The sequence below is a fragment of the Sorex fumeus genome, unplaced genomic scaffold, assembly GCF_029834395.1.
Source record: "Sorex fumeus unplaced genomic scaffold, SorFum_2.1 ptg000131l, whole genome shotgun sequence".
Lineage (NCBI taxonomy): Eukaryota > Metazoa > Chordata > Mammalia > Eulipotyphla > Soricidae > Sorex > Sorex fumeus.
Window position 1 is genome coordinate 31,037,416 of NW_026606188.1, and position 20,381 is coordinate 31,057,796.

A 20,381-nucleotide genomic window follows, 5' to 3' on the forward strand; every position below is an offset into this window, starting at 1 on the left:
GGATTTTGGGTTTTGAAAGTTCCTCTTTTTCTAGTCCCTTTGGAGAAATGATTAAATAGTTTAACATTTTTCACATTTTCAAGTGTGGGCCAGTATTTGCTTTTAATAATTTCCCTCCTGAATGTTGTTTTTGCTGTATCCTGTTGAATCTGATAGCCCATATTTTTATTTTTATTGGTCTTGTTTCATGTTGTTATTTTAATTTAGGGGTAGGGTTTGGGCCACACCTAGCTGTGCTCAGGGCTTAGTCTTGTTTTGCTGTTATTGTTGTTATTGTAATTTGAGGGTGGGATACGATTCCTGGCTTGGTTTGGGCCACTGCTGGTTGTGTTTAGGGTTTTCTCGGGACTTTGTGCTCAGGAATAAGTACTGGCAGTGCTCAGGAGACCATATGCAGTGTTGGGAATCTAACTGAAGTCACCCAAGTGCAAAGCAGAAACTTACCCATTGTACCAGATGTCTGGCTTTCTATTGGTCTTAAAGGTTTTACTTCTCCTTTGATTTTTACATTAACTCAAAGGCATATTGTTAAGTCACCACATATTCATATTTTTTTCCTGTGCTCTTCTTATTGTTGATTTTAACCTTGTATCATTGTGTTTGGAAAAGATACTTGATATCATTTCAATTTCTAAGTAAATAGTAAACTTATTTTGTGTCCCAACATATGAGCTATTCCTGAGATTATTTCTTAGGCACATGAAGACCATGTATTCATTTCTTTGTTATGGAACATTCTCTACCTGCTTATTAAGTTCATCTTATCAATTATTTTGTTGAATACTTTTATTTCATTGTGAATTTTTATCTGCATGATCTGCCCATTGTTGTAAGGAGTGTAACTGTCAATGTATTACTTAGATCTGTTCATTTTTTTTGTATATTTGGATGTTCCTATATTGAAAACTTATGTTACTGTTATATCTTCATGTATTAATTATTATATACTATCTGTTTTTGTTTATTAACCTTTGGACTGCAGTTCTATTTGACCATAAATAAGAATAGTAGTTCCTATCTTTCTCTTTATCACTCAAATGGAATATCTTACTCCAATCTTTTAAGTCAGTGTTTGTATTGTATCTTTTATGGGACTCATGCATATTATATATGGATCCTGATTTTTTTAAATCAATCTAGTCATAAATATATATATGTATGCTTTTTGGGTCACACCCAGTGATACACAGGGGTTACTCCTGTCTCTGTGCTCAGGAATTACTCCTGGTAGTGCTCGGGAGACAATATGGGATGCTGGGAATCAAACCCGGGTTAGCCACATGCAAGGCAAACGCCCTACCCGCTGTGCTATCATTCCAGCCACTCTTGTGTATATTTTGATCAGGAAGTTCACACCATTCATACTTAGGATCATTAGTTAGGACTTACTTACTACCATCATACACCTTTTCTTTAAAAAAAAATTGCTAAAGTTAATTTATTTTAGTTTTTGTATTTTGTTTCGGGAGCTACCCCTTGTGTAGCTAAGGATATACTTCTGGCTCTGCACTCAGCAATCACTCCTGGTATGCTCGGGGGACCATATGGGACCCCCGGGATTGAACCCTGATTGACTGCTTACAAGACAAGAATCCTACCCACTGTACTATCGCTCCAGCCCTTATATCCTTTTTTTCTGATTATATATTTCTGTTGCTATTTCTTTCACTTGTTTTTATCTGCCTTCGATTTGGGATGATTTTTTCTGGAAATTCTCACAACGTCATTATTTTTTCTTCTAAGTGCTCTGCTCCAGATATTTATTTTGTGGTTACTATCAGAATTACTCAAGCTTTTTATATCTAAAATATCTATATTTTGTGCTGATATCAACTCATCATTTGACTATACAAACTTTTATTCATTCCTTTGATGTTTTATAGCTCTTATATTATTGTTGTTTATGTTTCTAATTCTGTGTTATATTTTTCATCTTATACATGGTCTAATGGGGTTTCTATTTGGTTTTTTTGGTTGTTTTTTTTTTAATTTTTTTTTAATTTTTATTTTTATTTTTTTTTATTAGTGAAACACCATGAGGTACAGTTGTAGATTTACAAATTTTTGTGCTTGGATCTCGGTCATACCACGATCAAATACCCATCCCTCCACCAGTGCCCATTTTCCACCACCAGGATAATATTCCTCCCCCCATCCCCCCATCCCCCCCTGCCACTGTGGCAGGGCATTCCCTTTTGTTCTCTCTCTCCTTTTGGGTGTTGTGATCAGCAAAAGAGGCATTGAGTGGTGAACATGTTCAGTCCAGTCTACTTTCAACCTGCATCTCCCCTCCTGGGAGGATCCTCCAAACACCCTCCACTTGGTGTTGCACTTTCTATCTGAATTGTCCTTTCCCCTAGAATACCCGGCTGGCCTCTAAGTTATGGAGTAATTCTCCTGGTGTTGATCTCAGCCATTCTTGGGTATTAATCTCATATTTTGTTACTTTATATCCCCCAGATGAATGCAATCTTTCTATGTCTATCCCTCTCTTTCTGACTCATTTCGCTTAGCATGATACTTTCCATATTGTACCACTTGTATGTAAAGTTCATGACTTCATCTTTTCTAAGAGCTACATAGTACTCCATTGTGTAGATGTACCAAAGTTTCTTTAACCAGTCATCTGTTCTTGGGCACTCAGGTCTCTTCCTTCACTGTTGGTGGGAATGCCGACTGGTTCAGCCCTTTTGGAAAACAGTATGGACGTTCCTCAAAAAATTAGAAATTGAGCTCCCATTTGACCCAGCGATACCACTCCTGGGAATATATGCCAGAGAGGCAAAAATGTGTAGCCGAAGTGACATCTGCACTTGTTTGTTCATTGCAGCACTCTTTACAGTAGTCTATTTGTTTTTTGTTTCCAGAAATAAAACTACTTACCCCAGATCTAGTATGGAAGGTCTGGTGATAGTACAGTAAGATCCATTACATTTAATGAGTCTGAAAAAGGTTTTATTTAATTATCATACTTGAATGATGATTTATTTTTAAGGCATATATATATATATATTTTTTTGCTTTTTGGGTCACATCTGGCGATGCTCAGGGATTACTCCTGGCTCATGCACTCAGGAATTGATCCTGGCAGTGCTCAGGGGACCATATGGGGTGCTAGGAATCAAACCTGTGTTGGCCATGTTGGCTGCGTGCAAGGCAAACGCCCTACCCGCTATGCTATCGCTCCAGGCCCTATTTTTAAGGTATATATTCCTGACCAGCAGTTTTTACCTTGTAGTGTTGTGATAAAGTCATTCTACTCTCTAGCCTGTGAAGTTTCTAGTGAGAAGTCTGGTGAAAGCCTGATAGAGGTGACACTGCATATTGCAACATTTTCGCACCCTCTATCTGCCTTTAATGATTTTTTTTAACATTTACTTTTGATAAATTAACACAGTGTTTTATTGTAAGTCAATTTGCATTTATATTTTTTGGGCTATTTCCATTTCCAGATTATCTTTGACTTTGAGTGCTCCATTCCCTCTTGTTTCATCTTCTGTAAAATCCATTATCCTAAAATTTCCTTTTCTAATGGAGTCTGATCTTTCTTTTATAAAGTTTCTTCATCCTTTTTGTCTTGTTTCTCCTCTTCCATTACTACCATATTATCTTCAACTTGTTTCCTCTGCCAAATTGAGCCTGTTTATTATGCTTTCTATTATATATCTTCTTTTATTCATGTCGTTATCTTTGACTGAAACTTTCTAAAATACCTTTATTCTCATAAATAACTTTTCTGGTTGAATTCCTTTTTTCTTTTGGGTCACACCCAGTGATCCTCAGGGGTTACCCAGTGATCCTCAGGGGTTATTCCTGGTCCTGCACTCAGGAATTATTCTTGGAAATAATTTGGGGAACAAATGGGATTCTGGAGATCGAAGTCAGGTCAGCTATGTGCAAGGTAAACACCCTACCTGCTGTACTATTACTCTGGTCCCTGGTTGGAATTTTTAATATATTTAATATCTTTAGATATCTTTTAATATCTTTACATAAAATATGATGTTTTCTAAAATATAAAATATATTTTATCTTTGATGAAGAACTCTTTGTTCTTCTGTAACTCTTTTCTTTTTTCTTTTTGGATCACACCTGGCAATGCACAGGGGTTATTCCTGGCTCATGCACTCAGAAATTACTACTGGCAGTGCTTGGGTGACCATATGGGATGCTGGGAATTGAACCCGAGTTGACCACATGCAAGGCAAATGCCCTACCCGCTGTGCTATCACTACAGTCCCTGTAACTCTGTTCTAATATCTTGCATATGCATTCTGTATTTGAGATTCTTGGTGGGGCTGTGTTGGCATGCAAATGCCTGTGTGTGTGTGTGTGTGTGTGTGTGAGAGAGAGAGAGAGAGAGAGAGAGAGAGAGAGAGAGAGATTTGGGGGGCCCACACTCGGAGGTGTTCAGAGGATACTTCATATTTGGGGACCATACAGAGCTAGAATTGAATCTGGACCTAATCTGGACCACATAATCATCCTTCATGCTGAGTATGTGCTCCAGTTCCTGGGGCTATCTATCCAGCCCTTACTGAAACTCTTTCGTTTCATTATCATTAAGTTTCATTATTATGTCTCTTCTAAATTACTTACTGTCATTGTAGTTCTGTACCTATATGTTTGCTCTCTGGAAATTTCTTATTCGCAGACAGTGGGTGAACTAAAGTCAATTCTATTTTGTTCTTTTTAAAATGGTTGATTGCAAATCTGGTTAACTTTTCCCATGAGGTGGTTCTGTGACTTTAGTGTTGGAATCCTCTCTTGTTTATACAGTCATAGTGATTATGAGAGGGAGTTGGGGGACAGTCAGCCACAATATTGCTGGGTAGATGGGGGAAAGGGACCAGCCCAGAGACAGAGTTCTTCGTTGCCTCTCTACCTCCATGTCTATACCAGATCCAAGTTATAATTTTAAATAAAATGATGAATAATCAAAATCTATTTAAAAATACTGTTTGGGTGCTGGAGAGATCGTTCAAGGTTAAAGTACATTTTTTGTATGTGGCCTACCCTTGTATGCCAGGATACCCTTGTGTCTATCCTAGCACCACCTGGTACCGAAAGAATTGTCTGGCACTCCACCCACTGTCTGAGTGATCAGCACCCCAGATCCAGAGCAACATGGCATTTCAGCACTTCATATTGAACCACTGCTCCAGCTGCCAAAACTTGCCAGGAGGGGTCCCTGGGCCTTACCTAGCACAGCTTGGAAGGTCAAAAACAATAATAGCTATTTTTTTATCTATATTATGGCTAAATGGATGAAATAAGATACATTTAAGACATCAGAAATGTGCATATATTTTTTATTTTTATTGAGGCACCATGATTTATAATATTGTTAATGATAAAGTTTCATGCATACAGCATTCCAATACCGTACCTTCCACTAGGGTATTCATTTCCCTCTACCCATGCATATCTGCACATTTTTAAATGTAAATCACACATCAACCTCCTATACTATACCAGTCATTGTAGACATGCCCAGATTTTCTCAGCTTCAACACAACAACGCAGGGAAACCCCTCACTCTCTTTATAGGGAGGGGTTGATCCTGCATACTGTAACATGTTTTGCAACTTCTCTGCCTTCTCCTTGCTAGTTATCTGTAGCACACCTCAAGTTGTGACAACGAAATATGAGCCCCATGTTACCAGTGTCCTGTGGGTGAGGCAGTGAATGAATGAATCACCCTCCAGGAGACCTACTTGTGCCTCCCAACATCAGGTTTTCTGTAATGTTCTTTAAAATCAGTCAATTCTCACAAACTCCATACATGATCTGGTATGGAGGTTGTCAGTCTTTCCTTTTGCTTCTGGGCCTCCCACCCAGTGCTCCCGCCCCCGTAGATTTTTTGTTTGTTTTGCTTTGGGGTCACACCCAGCATGCACAGGGGTTACTCCTGGCTCTGCACTCAAGAATTACTCCTGGCGGTGCTCAGTGGTCCATATGGGATGCTGGGAATTGAACCCGGGTTGGCTGCATGCAAGGTAAATGCCCTACCCACTGTGCTATCGCTCCAGCCCTGCCCCTTTGATTTTTTATTTGTAGAAGAGAGTCTAGGGGATAAATTGAGGCCTTATGCTTAATTGTTGTTTTCTGTGTTTCGCATCATTCACACTCTCTAATCTAAAGATTTTTTCAGGTCCTGAAAAAGCTCTCTGACACCAGTTAATGACATTTATATTGTTTATAAATAACAAACAGCAGTATCAAATCAACATAGAAGCAGAATACTGAGGGGTTTTTTTTTTCCATTGAAGTAGAAGTTTTCAGAAATGCTCTATCAGTAAGCATCTCACAAAGTAAGAGATTTGTAATACTGGGTAATTAGCACCAAGATGCTTTCTTATTATCCTACTTATCCAGGAATTGACTGTTACTAAGTGATGAAGAACAAAAGGGAGGGGTTTGAGTGTTGTTCTTTGACTTTCACAAACATGGCGTGATGTGTCATCACTTGACTATAACCTCAAATTAATGTAGCTTTCACCCAGGGACTTGGAATTTTTCAAAATCTTTCATTAACTGATACTTTGATGAGCTTAGTAAGCTTTCTGTCATATTCTTACCTTATTAGCCTATAAACAGTGATGAGAATCATATGGCATTCCATTATCTATGGACTTCTCAACTGAAAAAAAGCAAAGTCCCTGAGATGTAATTAACCAGAATGAGCCAGCACCCTGGAATTTGTGGTCCAAGTGTAAAAGAAGGCAGAGACAGGAGCAAACCAGAATTTCTGAGTGCTCATAATTTTTTTTATTCCTTATTAAATCCTGTAAAGAAGTTAAACTCTCACAGATCTCCAAAGGTTCAATTGTCCAGGATTCAATCTTTGACTTCCTAGGAAATGTTATCTACTCTGATGGCCCAAAATACCAATTCCCAAGGGTATCTCTTCAAACTCAGACTTCTCAGAGCTCCCGACTCTTTTATCGAGCTGACTTCTCCCTACCATGACTTGACTATGGAACAGAACACATCCTTGAGTGATTCCATTTCTTATCTCGCCCAGGTTTCTCTTGGGTCAGTTGCATACACATTTTCTCAGCTATTCAGGTCACAAACACTGGACTCACCCTTGACATCCTTTCTTGCAGAGCTAACGTGCAGTCTACCAACAAATCCTGGCAGTTCTTCATTTGAAATATTTCCAGAGTTCTATCACTTCTCACCCTTCTCCCAGCAACCACCCCAGATTGAGAAATCTTGATCTGAATTATTGCGACAACTCACCTCCATGTTTGTCTCCTCCAGTCTATTCTTAATGCAGTCAATGTCATTGTTTAACTTTCATGCCCTGGCATGTTTCCCCTCCACTCCTATGCCACAGTGCCTTGCAAAGGCCTCGCAGGCCTACGGTCCAGAGTGATATGTGACCTGCCATCTCACTATTTTTATTTCTTACAGCACACCTCCTTAATCCTCCTGGTCCTGGTTCAGATTGGCCCTAACCACTCTCTATTAAACAATGTGCCCTCCATAGGAACACTCTACTCCCCATATTTTCTATTATAGCTTTATCCTCCCTTTTTATAGTTTTTTTCTTAATAAATATGTTTACACATTATTTAGTATAAATAGTTTTGTGTGTGTGTGTGTAAATTGGGGTAAGTTCTGGGCCTTTTTTTGCCAGCTCCTGAAAATTGATAAAAACAGGAGAAATCATGTGTATATGTATGTATATAAATAAAAGCTAGCAAACTATGACCCATAACCAATAGCTCCATTCCCTAGTTTAAACAGTCATAATCTGGAAATTCTCTTTGTATTAGCAGAAGGTGGTGAAGGGGAAAATGATGAACACGCAATGGAAACAATGTGTGAACTACAAAGACTAAATCATTTGCTATCTGACTCTTTTCTTCAGAAGGCTTTGCAAACTTATGTGTTAATGTATTGTTTCCTCACACTAGAATATAAACTTCTGAAGGCAGAGACTTCCATTTTTATTCAATATAATTTGCTCAGAACAAGGACAATCTGGTATAATGTAGCACTGTAGCACTGCAACGCTGTCCTCCTGTTGTTCATCGTTCATCGATTTGCTCGAGTGGGCACCAGTAACATCTCCATTGTGAGACTTGTTACTGTTTTTGGCATATCGAATACGTCACGGGTAGCTTGCCAGGCTCTGCCGTGCGGGCGGGATACTCTCGGTATATTTAACATATGTCACCATAAAAAAATCACCTTTAAGGATTTACTCTTATAGAAACTTTATAATAATAATAATAATATAATAATAATAATAATAATAATTCCTCCCATTGTTCATCGATTTGCTCGAGTGGGCCCAGTAACGTCTCCATTGTGAGACTTCTTGTTACTGTGTTTGGCATATTGAATACTCTAGGTAGCTTGCCAGGCTCTCCGAGAGGGGCAGAGGAATCGAACCCAGCTCAGCCGGGCTGGCTGCGCGCAAGGCAAATGCCCTACCGCTGTGCTATGTTTTACAATATTCTTGATTATTGCCACCAAAGTATGGTATAGCCTCATGACTTTTTTCCATAACTAGAAATCTGGATCCTTGGTCCTCTTTCTACTCCACAAAACTTCCTTCCATTATGACCATTTTGTTATCTGTATCATTGAGTTTTATGTCATTTTGTTTGGTAATTGTAAAATTATGTAGCATAGCACTGTAGCACTGTCTTCCCGTTGTTCATTGATTTGCTTGAGCAGGCACCAATAACGTGTCCATTCTGAGACTTGTTGTTACTGTTTTTGGCATATCAAATACGTCACGGGTAGCTTGCCAAACTTTGCCATGGGGGCGGCATACTCTCGGTAGTCCTATAATATGCAAGAAAATATCTTCATACTATTGTAATCATCTTACCTAAACTATAATACAAATTCTAAAATATTTAAAATTTTAAATCACCAACGAATTAAATAAATTCAATAAAATTTTTACAAAGGAAAGAAAGAAAAACTCTCAGCTACAAACAGCCAACCACCAGTTCCCAGAAGCAGCAGCCACGTCAGAACTTTGAAACTGAAGCGATGAGTACAAAAATGGTCAAATAGATCAAATCTTGGACTTTAATAGTCTGACAACAGCACAAGATTTTGAGGCTGCCAGATTCATAACCATCTTTAGAAGAGGAAGTCAGGAGAACTGACAATTATCTCAGCTGATACCCAGAGCTGTCATCTGGACTAGCTGCTGTATCTAATCAGCATCCTCTAAGGCCACTGACTTTAGGACTTAGACTAGCTGGCTGAGATACTACGTGTATTTCATAACAGCCAAGAGTCAGCCTTACTAAATGTGTGAATGCCAGTGGCTGTATGTTTTTATACAAGGTAGAGGTCATGGTTTCACACCCTGGGGTTAACCTAAAAATGACAAGCAGCTGTATGCCGGCCAGGATAACATGCTTCTTGCAGTTGAATTTCAAATGTTGATCTCTTTGTCTCCATAAGTTCTTATATACTTTGTCATGTCATCTTCCCCCCCCCACCCCAAAGAGTGGACTTTAAATAGCAACAATTGAGGCAAATATACTAAATTTTGGGTATTTCTTATCTCTTTACCTGACACACTATAATATCACAGAATAATTCCTAGGAAATTGTGAACTTATAGTATCATTTTTAATGTTAGACTATGTAAAGGGATAAAGTGTTAAGTAGCTGGCATTATATAAAGCTTAATTATTATAGGAAAATCAAGTATAGATTGGCTAGAAAAAAATAATTGCAATGTTTTCACCAAGTAAGTTATTTGGAGACTTTGTAAGAAAATATTGTGAACTGATAATAGTGAATACTATTCCTTTGGTTGAACTTAAAATACAAGTCTCTTTGTACAAGAATTCACTATATTTCATTTGGAATTAATTTTGGTAATTGCAATGAAAACTATTAGGGTAAAACCTTATAGTTTTAGTTTTTAGATTTAGTTTATATAGTACCCTTATCAACAGAATTTTTTTAACTTGCACTGAAAATACATAAAGTCAGATATTAGCTAGGTACCTTCTATATACTAAATGAAATGTTTAATGTATGACCATGTTCTTAGAAGGTATTTAAATATTTACATGCAATATTCCAAGTAGAGTTTTGAAAACTGTATTTTGTCAATAACACTGTGTTTTTGTTGTTGTTGGCAGACTTGAGAAAGAAATTCAAGACCTTGAAAGGGCTGAACTGCAAATCTCAACCAATGAGGAGGTAATTTTAAAGAAACTAAAATCAGTTGAGAGGACAACAGAAGACATAATAAAGGTGAGCAATAGACTGTTTTTAATTTGCTCTTCTCTCCAAAAATGAGTCCAAAAATAATATACAATTTTTCAAAGTATATCCACATTTAGGATTTAAATTATACCATATTAATCATGAAGAACTTTTTTTCTTGTAGTCTGTGAAGGTGGAAAAGGAAGAAACACCAGGAGGTATATTTATTTTTTGTCCTTTTTTAGTAAGTCTACTTTAATTTGTCCTATTATTATAAATATATTCTAACTATGTTTTTCATTTATATTAATTTTACAGTGTCAATTGAAGACATATATGCTAATATTCCTGACCTTCCAAAATCCTATATACCTTCCAGATTAAGGAAGGACAGAAATGAAGAAACAGAAGATGATGAACAAAACAGAAAAGGTATATGAGAAAAATGTACTTACTAGCAAGTTCTCTAAGTTTTTCTTAAATAGTATCAGCTATTAGCAATTTTCTATGACATTCTATGCTTTAAGTTAAGAAATGGCTCATTTCATAAAGTTGTATAAGCTATGAGAGCCATTTGTATAGGCAAAGTTAATGAGATTATCGTATTTATTTCATGCTTTCTATTTCCTAGCAAACTAGCAAGGCACAGAAAAGATAGACTTGAAGTAAACAGACACTCTCAAAAGCAGTGCTTCCTACTCAAAAATATCTCTCCAAATATATTCCATTGGTTGATACTCATTGGGCTTCAAAGATCTTTTATGAAAATATTCCTCTTGGAAAGGTTAAGTATTATTAACTCCTTTAAGAGTAATTTTTCAGACAACTTCAAAGTCTATGAAAAAAATAAATCTTGTACTAGAGGAAAGAGGAAATCTTTGAATCTGGCAAGCGTAACTACACTCTATTTTTGTAATAATATTCATTTGTTGCCCTAACAATATTCAGTGAATATCTACTATATGCCAAGTTCAGCTCTCATGCTAAAAAATTGTGAGAGGGAAAAAACAAAATAACAAAACTGTCTTCTCTCATGGAGTTGAAACTCTTGAGAAAATAGAGTCAAAAATAGGAAATAAATCAAATTACCATGTGAGGGTGTGAAAATGTTAGAGAAAAATATGAATCAGTGAAAAGACAATCATGGATAAGGATGTTTCAATTTTAGAGAGTCAGGAAAGTCAAAAATAATCAAGCTAGAGGTAGGTAAAATGGGGTTAAAAAAATGAAGGAAAAAATCCACAACAATGCTAGCATCCACACATTGTAATTTGCCTAGAATTCTATTAGCAATGATATGCCATTAACTCTGAGAATGTTGTCTGGGATATCAAGTGGATCTCAACTTCCCCCACCCCAAATCAACCAAGTCTCACCAGTCTAGTTAAAACCTGCTAACAGCTCTATTTTCAGCCCTTCTTCTGTTTGACAAAAGAAACAAACGAAAAAAGGAAAAGCATGTTATTTCATTTCTTCACCCTCTGTCTTCAATACCAATTATACATTTAAACAACAGCCCTGTTGTAAAAAGTTAAGAATAATGAATAATTTTAACAGGCTGCTGACCTGGAAAGTGAGAATAGAATTTAATGGGGCTGAAGAGGTAGCACAGCGGGTAGGGCGTTTGCCTTGCATGTGGTTGACCCGGGTTCCAACATCCCATGTGGTCCCCTGAGCACCGCCAGGAGTAACTCCTGAGTGTAGAGCCAGGAGTAACCCCTGTGCATCACCAGGTGTGACCCAAAAAGCAAAAAAAAAAAAATTAATGTACTGGTTTAAATCATTTATCCATTGTAATGTATACAATTAAAAGGAGGTTCAAGTCTTTCTGTTGAATGAAGAGTACAAATCTGTCTTGTTGGATTATCACTGAAAAGAAAGGACTGACCAGGAGCCCACCAGGAATGATTCCTTCTGGTGGGCTCTGAGGATTCAGGAGTAAACCTTGAGCACACCCAGGTGTGTCCCAAAACAAACAAACAAAACAAACAAACAAAAAAGATAGAAAAGAAAAGGAAAAAATTTAAAAAGGAAGAATATTCTTATTCCCAATGAATATTCTTACTGTTTGGAGTCTCTTTTTCAATTCTTCACCCTTTTCAGTAACTCTGTGTATCCATATATAAAACCCATGACATTATAACATTGTTAATCATATCATTAACAATATCAAAAAAAATTTAAAATAGACACCTCTCACATTAAGTCAAATATACTTAGCTAAAAATAGATATTTTAAGCAAGCTGGCTTAAAGGGAAAAGTTAACAAGATCAAAAATATAATTTGTCTCTTAACAGCTCTGTATGCGATGGAAATTAAAGTTAAAAAAGACCTGAAAACTGGAGAAAGTACAGTCTTGTCTTCAATACCTCTCCCATCAGATGACTTCAAAGGTACAGGAATTAAAGTGTATGATGATGGACAAAAGTCAGTGTATGCAGTAGGCTCCAATCCCAGTGAAGCACACAATGGCACGGACGGCTTGGCACCTGTGGAAGTAGAGGAGCTTTTAAGACAAGCATCAGAGAGAAACTCTAAATGCCCAACAGAGTATCATGAGCCTGTATATGCCAATCCATTTTACAGGCCTACAACTCCACAAAGAGAGAAGTTAACCCCTGAACCAAATTTTCAAGACAGGATAAAGATGAAAGCTAATGGATTAAGAAATGATATGAATGAATCTATACCTACTATGGACAATGGACTTTCCGAGGAGAAGCCCAACAGTTTCAATCATGCCAGCCCTGCACGGCCAGTGCCTCATCCCCGTTCGATAACTCAGCCAACAGAGGAGACATCCCATGCCCTTCAGAAGAAGCCAATAAATCCTCGGGAAGAACCAAATATGACCTGGGACAAGTCTGTGTCTTCTCCAAAAGCAAGACAAAGTCCCAGGGAAGCTCTCGTTGGGAAGTCAGAACTCCAGGGGCCTTATCCTACTGGCCAAGAGGAGGAGGAAGACGTCAGGTATAACATCATGCATGCCTTGCCTCCTGACGTGAACAGTACAGAACCTGTGACAATGATTTTCATGGGGTATCAGCAGGCAGAAGACAATGAAGAAGAGAAGAAGCTTCTGACAGGGTATGATGGGGTTATCCACGCTGAGTTGGTTGTGATTGACGATGAGGAAGAAGCTAGGGAAGAAGCAGAGGAACCATCCTACCACCCTATTGCTCCCCATAGTCAGGTCTACAAACCTCCCAAACCAACACCACTTCCCCGAAAGAGATCCGAAATTAAACCACAGGAAAACACAAACAACAGATCTCCTCACAAAAATTCCATATCCCTGAAAGAGCAAGAAGAAAGCTTGGGCAGATCTGCTCTCCATTCTCCCACTCACGTTCAGATCCCAGGAGATGGGACTGAGGATCCGTCCTTAACAGGTAATAAAAAGAATAAGGCTTGCCACTGCTGTCTAGTCATGTGACAATGTTCTCTTCGGGTGGGTAACCAACCCTCTTCTTTTCAGCTTTACTTGACCACCTCATAGACAGAAGCATCCATTCTAAGGGCTTTTTTAACGCTGATTTACCTTATCCTCCCCATAAGTAAAATTCAGAAAAAACTTTAATTGTTGCCTTATTTGGGTATTATACTGATCGATCTTAGTAACTTGAAATTGTTCCTCGGCCATAGTGTGGCACTGTGCAGGAATGTATTTAGATCATTAATATATTGGATCATCAATAACATATCTTTTCCAACCAGAATGCAACGCCAGCTACTTTTTGGAGCCGTTCTATGATTTGGACTTATTCCATAAGTTAATGAATTGCCTTAATTTTACCAAAAAAAATCAAATTAAAGAAAAAAACTAATTTTACTTTCAGGATATTTTATTACTTTGCTATATCTTGTTCTCTGTATATTTATAGTTTTATGGACTTTATTTCCTTAGATTATCTACATTTTTAATGTCAATTTTACTTACATTAAGCTATACAGTTAACTTTGCATAGTTTTCCCTAACTTAGATAATTTATTTTTTATATTTTTTCATTTTTATTCTTTATGCATTTTTCTAATTAGCTTTTATAGCTTTCAGTGAAAAATAATACTTTTTCTACAAAAGTGATAGATCATCAAGTTTAGATGTCATGTTATCACTTGGATACTGTATTCTCATGCATTAAAAAAAAAAGAATCCGACAAAATCATTCTACTTAATTTGGCTGAAGACAAAGTCAAATTACCCAGACACATAGGTACTGGATGTATGAAAGGAAGAGTAATTTTAAATGTCTCTAAGTGGACTGGAAGAATTCACATTATAAGCAATAATTATTAAACTCCAGTTAATCCAGCAAAAAAAAAAAATTCTTATACTTCTATAGAAATACGACAACACCTGCACAATTTAACAGTTTTTCTTGTCTAAAATCCATCAACCCAATCTTGGGTTGCCAATAATACAATCAGAAGAACTTCTTTCATTCTCTTAAGAATTTAAATTAAACACATTGCTTGCAAATATAATTATCTAATGAATGTCTAACCTCTTAATAAGTGCACTCTTTGATTATCTTTCTAAATCAAAATTGAATGGTGTGCCCCACAACGGAAACTTTCTGAAACGAAAAGTTCTTTTCTGTTTTGAGAATGAATTTTGTTTGCTGATCAGACTTGGCAAACACATTATTATGTGAAGTACAGTTACATTGTCCATTTAAAATCTTTTTTTTTTTAAGTTGAACCTTGGCCAGCTCCTCCTAAACACCCTTACTCCTTCTCCCCTCCCCATGTCAACACATTTACCCTGTAGAAAAAGACAGGAAGTGACTAATGTTTCCAGACAACACTAATCATGTCACTGAACTAAAATAATGAAAACAGGAAGACCTATTCCAGACAAAGTAACAATACAAAGTTCTGTACTATCAATCAAAACATCTTATAAACAGAATGCTCCAAATTCCTTCCCTTCCATCAAGATATTGTTTTACTTTCTTGTTTTCCAATTCAAGACATGGCTAAGAGAACTGATGTGGCTTTTATTTTTAAAAATTAAGTATATTATATTGACAAATGCCTTCCATAAACACAGAAAAACCTAATCGCCCTGATTTCACAAGTACCAGATAGCCTGAGCTTTGCCTACTAATCTCCACCCCCTCAAAAAACTTACTGATACTTGAAATTTGATCACTTCCCTCCAATTCTTTATGATACAGTTTCACTACTAAATATAAGTATTCCTGATTGGCATGATAATTTAAAATTCATAGTCTCATTTCTCTTGGTGTAAATATTAAAGTCTTCTCTAAGAACAATTTTTGACTTGGAAAAGAGCATGTAGGAGGAAAAAAATGATAGGATAGATGGACCTGGGGACCCCAAAGACAAGGTCTTTCTGTCAATATTACAGAGTAAGACATGAGGAGAAAATTTAGACAAAACTGCAGCCATCTGTTAATGAAAATTTTCCAGGTTCATATTCTAAGACATAGATCAGTTCTAGATATTTCCACCACCAAGTGGCCCCTGCATACTCTACCAAGATCCACAACTGTTGCCACCAGACAGTTGATTTTCTTCAGGGGTTCTTATTCTTGCACTCCTCCTCCTCCTCTGTTTTCTCCTCTTTCAGAAAGATGGCTACAACATTTCAGAATTAGGAGACAGGGAGCCTCAACTCCAGAAAAATCACAAGCTATAGTGCCAAAATTGGGAACCTGTGACCACCATTAGGAATCAAGGGGTTATTGGTAACAAAGAGAAAATCTCTCTTCCTCTGAATTCAACTACCCAGATTTATATAAAAGGTAGAATGCAGAGACGAGCAAGAAAAAGAAATAAAAGGAAAACTAATGACCCAGACACTTTAACTGCTCCATCTAGATGCCTTCTCACTGCTGCCTTGCTCCACTTGCCTGCTCTGCCACAGAGTTACTTGCCATAAGTCTAAGGTAAAGGTAAAGGCCCTCCCGTTGATCGTCGATTTGCTCGAGCGGGCCCAGTAACGTCTCCATTGGAGACTTTGTTGTTACTGTGTCTGGCATATCGAATACTCTCGGTAGCTTGCCGGGCTCTCCGAGAGGGGCGGAGGAATCGAACTCGGGTCGGCCATGTTGGCCGCTTGTAAGGCGAACGCCCTACCCGCTGTGCTATCGCTCTAGCCTGCCATAAGTCTACAGAAAGGAAATAAAGATTCTACTACCTAGAATGGGCTGGAGCAATAACACAGCGGATAGGGCATTTGCCTTGCACGCAGGTGACCAGGGTTCGATTCCTCTGTCCCTCTCAAAGAGCCTGGCAAGCTACCAAGAGTATCCTGCCCGCACGGCAGAGCCTGGCAAGTCCCAGTGGCATATTCGATATGCCAAAAACAGTAACAACAGGTCTCACAATGGAGATGTTACTGGTGCCCACTTGAGCAAATCCATAACAATGGGAAGACAGTGCGACAGTGCTACAGTGCTACTGCCTAGAATACTCCACCCACTCCCTTCAAGACAAGGGTCAGCGAGTTAACTGGATTTCCTAACTCCTGAGGCTCTCATACCCATGACATCCTTTATGAGTATCATAGTATCATATTATTAATATGCACTTGCCATGCATGCAACCAAACCCTGTTCAATTCCCAGCACCGCATATGCTCCCCCAAGGACTGCCAGGGTCACTCCTGAGGACAGAGCCAGAAGTCTCTGAGCACCACTGTGTGACAGCTGCTCCCTAGGAAAGAACATCATTGAATATCCACAGCACTTAGGATTGGCCTGATTTGCTGGAAGGGAAGAGGGACTATAAGAGAATTATGTCCTGGCCTTAAAGTGACCTTTTAAAATCCCTTAATTCCCATTACTCTCTTTGGTGAGGGCACGGTGGACGTACACAAAATCTAAGAGCAGAACCTTTGTGCATTCTTACCCTTTGCCTCCAGTTCACTTCCTGCTGTCAAAATATGGTCCTCACCTCAGGTTTCATCATCCCACAACTTCCAGAAACAGAGAAAAGGAAAGTCTCTGCGTTGGTCCTCAGTTGAAGGGAGTGCTGTTAGTCATGCCACTAGAAATGATTTTTCCTCTTAACGTATCAAGGGAACTAATGTAATTTGTCTTCATTTTAATGAAAATCTAATATGATTAGGTGATACTAAATATAACCATAGTGTTATTATAGTTAGGGCTGAAGTGATAGCACAGTGGTAGGGCGTTTGCCTTGCACGCAGCCAACCCCACCGACCCAGGTTCAATTCCTCCGCCCCTCTCAGAGAGCCCAGCAAGCTGCTGAGAATATCTCGCCTGCACGGCAAAGCCTGGCACACTACCCGTGACGTATTCGACATGCCAAACACAGTAACAACAGGTCTCACAATGAACATGTTACTGGGCCCGCTCAAGAAAATCAATGAACATCGGTAGGACAGTGACAGTGACAGTTTTTATAGTTAGATTTCCATCCTTTCTCATACTTGTGAAAAAGTGCTTCTCTCTGAGATCTATCCATTCATTACTAACAAACACCTAATGGACGACTGAGAAGTGAGAGGTTATGTCTTTTCTTTAAAACTGAAAAAAAAAATTTTGGCTTTGAAGCCACATCCAGCAGTGATCAAGGCTTACTACCTGCTCTGAGCTCTGGGGTACATAGGTGGTGCTTGGATTAAACTCAGGTAGACCATGTGCAAAGCAGGTGCCCTACCCACTGAACCATCTCTCCAGACACAACTTCTTCAAATGTTAATATCCAACAAAAGTGATTGTTGTGATCAGTGCCTTGAAAGTATCTCTCAACCTCTGAAATATGACTGAGGCAGCTATATGCTGTAGTCCCAAATACTAAGGGCATCATATTCAAACATCAAAGGAGTATTAAAAATTCTAGACCTGTTTTTTTAAAAATAATTCTATTCCCAATATATAATTATCAGCAGAAGATATATTTGCCACTTGACTATTTTAACAGTTATCTTATAATTACACCAGTTCTTAATTACTGATTCACAGGATTTTATTCACAATCTATTTCTATATCCAAGGTTAGAACCTCTTAAAATAACTGAGATGGACAACTTATAGAATAACTTAACCATCAATTAGAATGTCAGTCTCAATGCCTTTTTTTTGAGTAATGCCTACTTCAGAAATATGCACAAAAGCCAATCACTGACCTATAGAAACTGTGGCTAATAGTGAAAATATGCACTCAACCATTATTTATTCCATATATTTTATTTGCTCTGCTATTTTTTCTAATTTTTATAGAAACCGGTTCCTTCTCGTTCTCAACCTGCTTCTGTTCTAAGTTAACCATAGCTTATTATTTCTACTATCTTTTTATGCTACTAAACAATGCTCACATTGTTGGATAAAATCATCTGAGGTATGTTCTAAACTTTCCTGCATTCTATGAAATGGTCATTTAGAGTGAAAATTTAGACTTTTTCTAAAGTAACTTTTTTTTTCCTTTAATTTACAGCTTTAAGAATGAGGATGGCCAAGCTGGGGAAAAAAGTTATCTGAGACGTGTACCATCTATCTTAACATCCTCTGGAGAAGAAACTAACAATCTTTAAAAATATCTTTTCTGGATATTTTTTCTTGCTAAGTTCCAAAAAATGTATAATTATATTAAGCCATGTGAATACGCAGTAGTTATTATTTGTGAAAAAAATTGAAAAGGCAGGGGAGAATAACTATGTAACTTTCCTGTTTACTTGACAAGATTCAGTAGGGGTGGGTGGGGACCAGCATATTTTTATTGTATCTATACCAAAGCATTTCTTATAAGAGCTTATAAGCTTTAAGAATAAAGTTATTTAAAATAATATGACTACTTCTATTGACGTTATAACTTTGCTACTCCACAAATTGAAAGCCAATGCACTTCATTACAGAAATAGTCATTTTGACCTTGATTGGTAACCAAGATAAACAATGCTTTGGACACTTTTCTGGAACTGGAGAGATAACTCAAAGGAATAGAGTGCATTCTAGGCTTGCACAAGGCCCAAAGTTCAATACCCAGCAACGTACATTCCCCCAATGTATCGTCTTGCCAGGTGTGGCTGCGGTGACCCCCAGAGCTGTTAGACCCACTGCAAGAACACTGTAGTATCAGGCCTGTTCAGCTGGAATATGACCCCTGAAAACTGCTTAAGAAAAAGAGAGAGAGAGAGAGAGAATGAGAATGAAAGAGGGAGAAAGGGAGGGAGGGAGGGAGGGAGGGAGGGAGGGAGGGAGGGAGGGAGGGAGGGAGGGAGGGAGGAAGAGTGGGTGGGTTCTTCTAAGGACCAATTCAATTGATTTTATCGCATAGTCAATCCCTTAGCATATACATCCAGTGCCAAAATTACCTGCAACCATTGATCTCACATTTGAAGTCTGGATTGGATGACCTTGATAGTGGACGTGACTTTACACATAATTCCTGGCACAGTGGTTCTTCTTGAAATATCATCTTTTCTTTCATACATTACATGTACCTTTGATGCAATGACTGATTATGACCTAAGACTCCTAGATTGAGGCTCCCCATATTCTCAAAGAATACAGATCTGCTCCAATGTTTACATACACTCTTACTGAATATAATCTTGATACTTAAGCTAATTTTTAAAAATGTCGAAATCCTAGTAAGAATGTGTACCTCATGTCATTCGAGGTATTCTTGCCAGAATAGTAAATTGATTTGAAGGAGAATATTCCCATGCCAATAATCAGGTGATAATGAAGGAATAATAATAATAATATTCTCTACCCTACCTGATTCCACTGGCCTCTATCCAATACTCTCAAGATTCAGTCACCCGTATCTTCTGGATCAGGGCAATGCCTATAATTCCCCTGAATTTTCCTTTCAGTGAATAGTATTTTGTTTCCAGGGCAGAAACTGAACTTCCCAGCTGAGACTATGATAAGACCTTATCTTCATTACTAGTTTGTTGGTAGTGAGAGGTCAAACAATGAGAGGTCCTGGCTGGAGAAGGATTAACCCTTGAAGCATCTGCCTCAAGTGTTCACAAAAGGATGTTCTCTAGAGGAGAGACTACTTCTCTAGCATGGAATGTTCTAGAAAAACTGGAAGTTCAGACTTGAGAGGCACTCTTATATAAATACCTCTTCTCCTAGTTGATGGGACTCATTCCTTCCATTTCATAACTATTTAGCAAGTGGCTTGTACATTATTTTACAGTTCTGCCATCCTTGAGACTAAAGCTATGGCT

At 38.0% G+C, this 20,381-nt stretch overlaps 1 protein-coding gene across 1 annotated transcript in view; it reads left to right on the plus strand.

The window, feature by feature from the left end:
* PALMD (palmdelphin) overlaps positions 1-18,979 on the plus strand; it is a 65,221-nt gene extending 46,242 nt beyond the window's left edge. The window contains exons 4-8 of the mRNA XM_056139070.1: positions 10,137-10,251; positions 10,388-10,421; positions 10,522-10,635; positions 12,502-13,596; positions 18,635-18,979. Of these exons, the coding sequence (XP_055995045.1) occupies positions 10,137-10,251; positions 10,388-10,421; positions 10,522-10,635; positions 12,502-13,596; positions 18,635-18,678 (1,402 nt within the window). The 3' untranslated portion in view covers positions 18,679-18,979. The remainder of the gene's footprint in view (positions 1-10,136; positions 10,252-10,387; positions 10,422-10,521; positions 10,636-12,501; positions 13,597-18,634) is intronic.
* Positions 18,980-20,381: the final 1,402 nt, after the last annotated feature.